This window comes from Calliphora vicina, chromosome 5, assembly GCF_958450345.1.
Source record: "Calliphora vicina chromosome 5, idCalVici1.1, whole genome shotgun sequence".
NCBI lineage: Eukaryota > Metazoa > Arthropoda > Insecta > Diptera > Calliphoridae > Calliphora > Calliphora vicina.
Window position 1 is genome coordinate 12,425,054 of NC_088784.1, and position 7,373 is coordinate 12,432,426.

General features: G+C 33.9%; 2 protein-coding genes across 2 annotated transcripts; both read left to right on the top strand.

Annotated features, from left to right (window-relative positions):
* Positions 1 to 231: 231 nt before the first annotated feature.
* Positions 232 to 3,159, top strand: Rs1 (Dead-box helicase Rs1). The gene is made up of 4 exons (XM_065511351.1): positions 232 to 421; positions 493 to 1,329; positions 1,559 to 2,291; positions 2,363 to 3,159. The coding sequence occupies exons 1-4, from the start codon at positions 329 to 331 to the stop codon at positions 3,058 to 3,060; spliced, it is 2,361 nt and encodes a 786-aa protein (XP_065367423.1). The 5' UTR covers positions 232 to 328; the 3' UTR covers positions 3,061 to 3,159.
* A 1,020-nt stretch (positions 3,160 to 4,179) lies between these two features.
* On the top strand, positions 4,180 to 5,801 carry LOC135962398 (uncharacterized). Its single transcript, XM_065514310.1, has 2 exons — positions 4,180 to 4,534; positions 4,615 to 5,801. The coding sequence occupies exons 1-2, from the start codon at positions 4,298 to 4,300 to the stop codon at positions 5,665 to 5,667; spliced, it is 1,290 nt and encodes a 429-aa protein (XP_065370382.1). The 5' UTR covers positions 4,180 to 4,297; the 3' UTR covers positions 5,668 to 5,801.
* Positions 5,802 to 7,373: the final 1,572 nt, after the last annotated feature.

The following is a 7,373-nucleotide window of genomic DNA, read 5'->3' on the forward strand; positions in this document are numbered from 1 at the left end:
TTTAGCCGATGCATATTAAAATTGACATTTGTATAAATATATATGTAGTTAGGTTTTTAAAACCATAAGCATTAATATATACTGAATTTGGCAGAAGGTGGTTGACAGATATACTGGGAAATTATGCAGCGTTACAAATTTAGTAATGCCAAGTTTTAAGTTGTTAAACTAGTGGCATCCTTTTAGCTGTCAACAAATTGTTTTTCTTTTTTACTTCACGTGTTACGGTATTTTGGTCTATTCTCACTTTTTTTTAATAAAATTATTTAAAAGAAATCTATGATAATTGCTTTAATTTGATTTAAAAATTTTATGAAACTAACATAATATGGTGATAGTAAATAATATGGATTTAATTAGCACTATAGAAGATGATGCAGAAGTAGAAAATCATTCAGAAGATTCCGATGCAGAAATCGAGGTAAGTAAATTTTAAAGCAACCTCGTTTTCAATTTAGCTTAAAAATTAATAAAATTCATTTTCTTTTTCAGTATCAACCCACAAAATTAAAGCACAAAAAAATTACAGAATTTGAACAAAATTTCGAATTTGTTAGCTCTGTCAAGGAATACAATAAAGACACCTGGGATGATTTGATGAAATATGTGAAACGTAAGGCACGCACAAAGACCGATGACAAAATTGCTGCCCGTCTTAAGCAACGCGAGGGTGATGGAGAAAACATTAATCCCAAAGATGAGGACAGTGGCGATGAGATTGATTTGTCTGAAGATGAATTGAAACATGATAATTTGCGTTTAAGGGAAAAGAAATTGTCGAAAAAGAAGAAGAAAAATAAGGCTGGCAGTGATGAAGAATCCGAGGATGAGGGAGAAAAAATGCAATTCGATGAGGCCATAGAATCGAATGAATCGATTACTTCATTTTATCAAATGAATCTTTCTCGTCCGCTGATGAGAGCTATTGGTGTTTTGGGTTATATTTATCCCACACCCATTCAGGCCTCCACTATACCCATAGCCTTATTGGGTAGAGATATTTGCGGTTGTGCTGCTACCGGTACTGGTAAAACTGCAGCCTATATGTTGCCTACCGTAGAACGTTTACTATATCGTCCTATGAACAATAAAACTGTGACCAGAGTATTGGTTTTGGTGCCTACTCGTGAATTGGGTGCCCAGGTATATCAGGTCACCAAGCAGTTGTGCCAGTTTACCACCATCGACGTTGGTCTGGCTATTGGTGGTTTAGATGTCAAGGCTCAAGAAATGGTGCTGCGTCAAAATCCTGATATTGTCATTGCTACACCTGGTCGTTTGATCGATCACATTAAGAATACGCCAAGTTTTAGTTTGGACTCTATTGAGGTAAGTTGATTAAAAAAAAACAAATAAGAAAGAATTTTTAAAATTTATATGATGAACAATCCTTGCGCTCTGAAATTTTGGAAACTTTTATTTTTCTTTATTCAAGAGGATATTTTTTTAAACTGTTATTTAGCGTTGTCTAAATAACCTGATTTGTAAATACTGTTAATTATGATTATTTTTATCAAAATACAATATTAAACTCAAAACTTATGTTTTTTTCCTCCAGGTTCTTATACTCGATGAAGCCGATCGTATGTTGGATGAATATTTTGCTGAGCAAATGAAAGAAATTATTACTTCTTGTTCAAAAACCCGACAGACCATGCTTTTCTCTGCCACCATGAGTGAACAAGTTAAGGACTTGGCTGCCGTTTCCCTCAACAAGCCGGTCAAAGTGTTTGTTAACAACAATCAACAAGTGGCCTTTAATTTACGTCAAGAATTTATTCGTATACGCGAAGAGAAAGAAGGCGACCGTGAACCCATATTAGCCAGTTTAATTTGTCGTACGTTCCATGATCATTGCATGATCTTTGTACAAACCAAAAAACAAGCCCATCGCCTGCATATACTTTTGGGTTTGTTGGGAATTAAAGCTGGCGAGTTGCACGGTAATCTAACTCAACAGCAACGTTTGGAATCTTTGAAAAAGTTTAAGGAGGAACAAATAGATGTTCTCATAGCTACCGATGTGGCTGCTAGAGGTTTGGATATTGTTGGCGTTAAGACCGTTATCAACTTTGTTATGCCCATAACAACAGAACATTATATACATCGTGTGGGTCGTACCGCACGTGCTGGACGTGCAGGTATTTCAGTGTCTTTGGCCGGTGAGAAGGAAAGGAAAATAGTTAAAGATATTATTAAAAATGCTGAGGGTTCCGTAAAGAATCGTATTATACCTCCAGAAATTATAGAAAAATATCGCAAGAAGTTGACCGCTTTAGAACCAGAAATACGTAAGTTTAATAAATTTATATTTTCTATTTAAACATTGTTTTTTAAAACAAAAATGTCTTATTTTTTGCAGAAAATATCTTGGATGAAGAACAGGCCGAACGTCAAATCGCCAAAATGGAACAGCAATTATCGAAAACCGAACGTAAATTACTGGGAAACAAGAATGAACATCGTGATTGGTTCCAAACCAAAAAGCAACGTGAAGATGAAAAACAACGTTTGTCTCTAAACCCAGAGGAAGATAAAACTAAGAAACCGGTTGATAAAAATAAGAAACGTAAACGTCCTGAATATGGCGGTGACGGTGAAGATGGTCCTCCGGTAAGAGATTTGAGTGCCAAAAAGAAGAAGAAGGAAGAGGAAAAGAAAAGAGTAAAGACCCCGGAACAGTTGGCCAAAGAAAGAGCAATGAAAGAAATTGAAAAAGTATCTTTAGTAAGAGCTAAAATATCCAAATTACGTAAACGCCCGGGTAAACTTTCTGCAGTATCGGATGTTTCTGCATACAGTAAGGCTGGTGCGTCTGGCAAACCCAAACGCGGTGGTAACTCAGCATTTACTAATGATTTGACAGATGTCAGCCGTAGTGGTGCTTTACGTTTAAGATCAGAAGCTAATCGTCATCAGAAAATGTCTAAGATAGCCGCCAAAAAGAAGACCAGCAATGTAAAATTGACTAATAAGGCGGGTAAAAATAAATTCAACAAAGGCAAAAGCTTTGGCGGACCAAGATTTGCAAAAAAGGATAAAAATAACAAAAAGAAATAGATTTTTTACGTGTAAATACTATGTTTAGCCCCTAAGACTTTTAATGAGTTACAAACAAAAATATAAAGTTTAATAAAATGTTTTAATATAAAAATTAAACTTATTATATGTTTTTACTTAAGTGGAGTGGTTGGTTGTCATTCCTTTTCGAATTTCCCATATTTTTTACTTAAAAATCATTACATTTTTTTACTCATCACCATGAGCCCAGGTTCAATTAGGTACTATAACAAATTTATTAACAGACAATATGGATATCTAATGATAAACATCTCAAAAACCCTTCCAACAACGTAAATATAACGCCAAAGAAATTCAGACCATAAATGGGTCAAAATCTTGAAAAAAAAATTAATCAATTTCTGTCAAATTAAAATCAGAAATACAGAATTAATATTTTTGAATTAAATTACACAGAATCTTAATAACCTAAAACGAAATCAAAAGCTAGGTACTTTGTTCAAAATTTCGTGCGAAATGCTGTCAAACGGAATAAAAACTACGGAATTGAAATCATTGTGAACGAAATGTTTGACAAGCTTGTATATGACAGTACTACAGAAAATGATTTTAGCGAAGCCGGTGTTCGCTAAAATACAGCTGAAGGCCCTCAATACAGAAAATAGTAATAGTAACGGAAAAAAATTATGAAAATATAAACTATTGCTGGGATCTTGATTTGTTCCTTTATTTTTTTTAGAAGGATTTAGATAAAATTATTGATAAATTCACTGAAATGTATTGTTGGGGTATAAGCTAGTTCCAATGCGCATTTCACTGGTTTTATCCCTCTGACGGCAAATATAGCCAATCTGGCAACACCAACTGTCAAATTGTTTTCGCGTCTAGAGATAATAAAATGCTGCCAGAGTCTTCAACTTTATATTCAGGCTTATCTGTCTTACATCCAACACAGTACACACACACTCCGTGCATTTCTTATGTTACTGATTAGTTTGAAGACCCCCCACCATTTCTAAATACGAAAAACCCATTAAAATGGTTTTACATATTTCAGCGGTTCACGACGTGGGCAGCGCAGTGGCATCAGCTCAGTGTTGCCACCGTTTATACAATGTTTGTTTACAACGATACGGTAACTTTGCCATCAGTTTGTAAACAAATTTTTATCAAACATTTTCAGTGGTCTTTAACATAAATACAAAAACAAACACACAAACGAAAAACAAAATCAGTTTTTAATTAAACACAAATTAAAAATTTGTTTAAAACAACAATGTTGCAAACATTGAATTGCATACGCATGGGAGAAGTACTTTTAGATGAAAATCTACAACTATTTATTCTCTGCAACAACTGTCACACAGACTTGCGAAATTTACATGATTTTCGGCAGCATTTGGAAAAATGTGAGGGATTGGAAAATCTTTTCCGAAAGGGACAACAACACATCAAATACAATAGTGATAAAAGTACGCAATTGTTTGGTAAAACACTGAAAGGCATCAAGGAGGTGAGTTTAGCAAAGTTTACAAAATATTAAAGAAAAATCGATTTTTACCATTATTGTTTTTTTCCCCTTGTCTAATGCAGTTTTTAATATACGACTACAATGATGTAGAGGTGACATACGCCAAAACAGAGGAACATTTCATAGATATGATTAATATTGAGGAAGAGTTATTAGATCCCAAATGGTATTCTGATTTAAATGCCGAGGTCAGTAATAATACTTCGGCACAGAAATCATCCAAACAATATGATGAATTAGTGGAGGCGGTAACTCCCTTTGTGCAATTTAAGGAAAATCTTAAATCCAACAATAATGGCAACAATAGCGTAAAATCTAACTTGGCTAAATCTAGCACCGAACTGAAAGCTCATACAAAAGATTCGGAGAAAACCTTAAAAAATGTCCAATTTGATTTGACCACCAATAAGGTTAGGCCAACGGCCAAAAGAAAACTATCAATGCCAAAAACAGTACCCATACATTTTACCATACCATCACCACCAGCTTCCGCACAATTAAACGTGAACAGCAATACATTACTTAGTACTGCACCTATTTCAACAGTATCCAAAAGCTATACTAGTAAAAAACGCAAATCAGAACCCATAACATTGAATGGTTTTGTAAAGCCGCCAGAAAAAATAGCAATTCCCACAAATAACACACAGCAGCAAATTACTAACATACTTCCCCCAACAACTATACCCACTAACATAGTATTAAATCCCATAGCCTGTAAATCAACCATCATACCCACAACCATCATTAAACAAGAACCCACAAAGGAAAAACAGACAGCCCAAATATTAAATAAATTGCAAAATTTAGGTCTACAAGTAAAACGCACACAGCCACTGCCTCCACCGGCAGTTGCAAATTCGACGGCGCCCAATAAAACTGATACCAAGACCTTAGAAATTCTACAAAAGCTACAGTCTAAGGGAATGAAAGTGAAAATCTTAAATAAACAACAGACCACTGAAACACGTGTTAATAATACAATGGCCAAGCCATTGCCAGGAATTGTTCCAAATCCTGCACAAAAACCCACAAGTGTCATACGTAACCCAGCTGCGAAGATGGCCATTAAGCAAAATTTAAATAAGAATTTAATTATAAGAAAAGTTAACTAATAATTTGTACTTACCACTCAACTCTTTAAATTAAGTTTTTTTCACAAACAATTGCAATTGAAGAAGAAATTGTAAAGCTTAAAATTTAAGCAATAAACAAATTATAAGTCACTCAATATAAAACAAAACAAAAACTAATCATGCTTTATGTGAAGAAATGCTAATATGGCAGCCTTAAAGTTTTTGTTATCAATGACTTTTGGTTGTCAAAAGCATGGCAAATGTTGCCAAAACTTTTTTTATTTTGTTCTGAAAAGGCGGGAAAAAGCTTAATACGGACAGTTTGCGTTTTTTTTTTCAGGAAAGAAAGCTAAATTGTTTATTTTTATTAATTAAAGAATTGGAATTGAAAAGAAACTCATTTCCATCCCTAAACTACAACAATCATAATTATCTCCTATATTAATTTTGTTGATTTGAAAGAAAATCATAAATAAACTTTGGTGAAAGCAATATATGCGCGCTTTATGTTTGCAATTGCTAAATTCCATGTCTTGACTAGCTATTGTTTTGTGCGCACAAGAACAAAACGTCAGCCGAAGTACGGACACAAATTTTTCAACATGAACAAAATGATCATGTGCAATTTTCTTTGAAATTTTTTGAAGTGACGGTGTTTTTGTATGAAAATATCATTTGATGTTAGTAATAGTTGTGCGAACCATTGATCTGACAAAGTTGTTCGAACAAGACAACGAGTAGTTCACACGAGACAAATGCATGTTCGGACCGGAAATTGTTGCTGTGTGAACAAATGTATGTCAGGTCAAGACGGGGACTTACTTGAAATATAACCCTGCATTTACACAAATTTATTTTTGGCAACTCTGTTTATCTTCACTTGTAACAAAGTGTCGAAAACCACTGTGTGATATTTTTAGAAATGTGAATGTATTTAGTTTTTCGACCTGTTACTTGCATGTGTAAACGTTAGTTACATTCAGACCAGGGATGGAAAATGTGTTCGGTATTAAAATAATATTCAAATAGTACTTTCTTCAAAGGAGTATTAAAAATTAAAACTTTAATTTATTATCAATGGACCTGGGGTTTATAACACGTTTTACCTGTCCTTAGTTGTTCTATAATGTTGCCGTTCTGTTGCAGATAAATCTGTTGAAAACTGAATTTTGAACACAGTGATGCCAACATTTTTTTTGGAGAGTGAAATATTTACTTAATAACATTAAGCATTTTATAAAATATTTATAAATTGCAATGATGAATTTCTGTACACCATTTAAGATTTATTTGAACAAGTTTAAAACATATTCACTACATACTGTCTATACTTGACAAATATTTGTCATAACAATTAATGATGTTTGTTGTCAAGTCAAAATTGTCTGAGCAAGAGCACTTTATAGCTCGATGCTATAACCAGATAATTTTTTTATCTTGACAACCATTTTCACGTTTATTTATCATGACAAAAATTTCGGTATAGACAAAGTTGGAAATAAAGTTCCGTTACCCCCTGTCTATACTTGACAAATATTTATCATAACAATAAATGACATTTGTTGTCAAGACAAAGTTGTCTTAGCAAAAGCACTAACAATTTTGTCATAACGAAGCAATAATACTAATAAATGGGGACTATACCATCGACCTGCGCCGAACGGCTGTAAGCCGGCTGAGCCGAGCCGCCGATAAATTTTCAAAGCCGCCGCCGCCGTGTTTTTTTCGGCTTAAGTCGGCTTGAA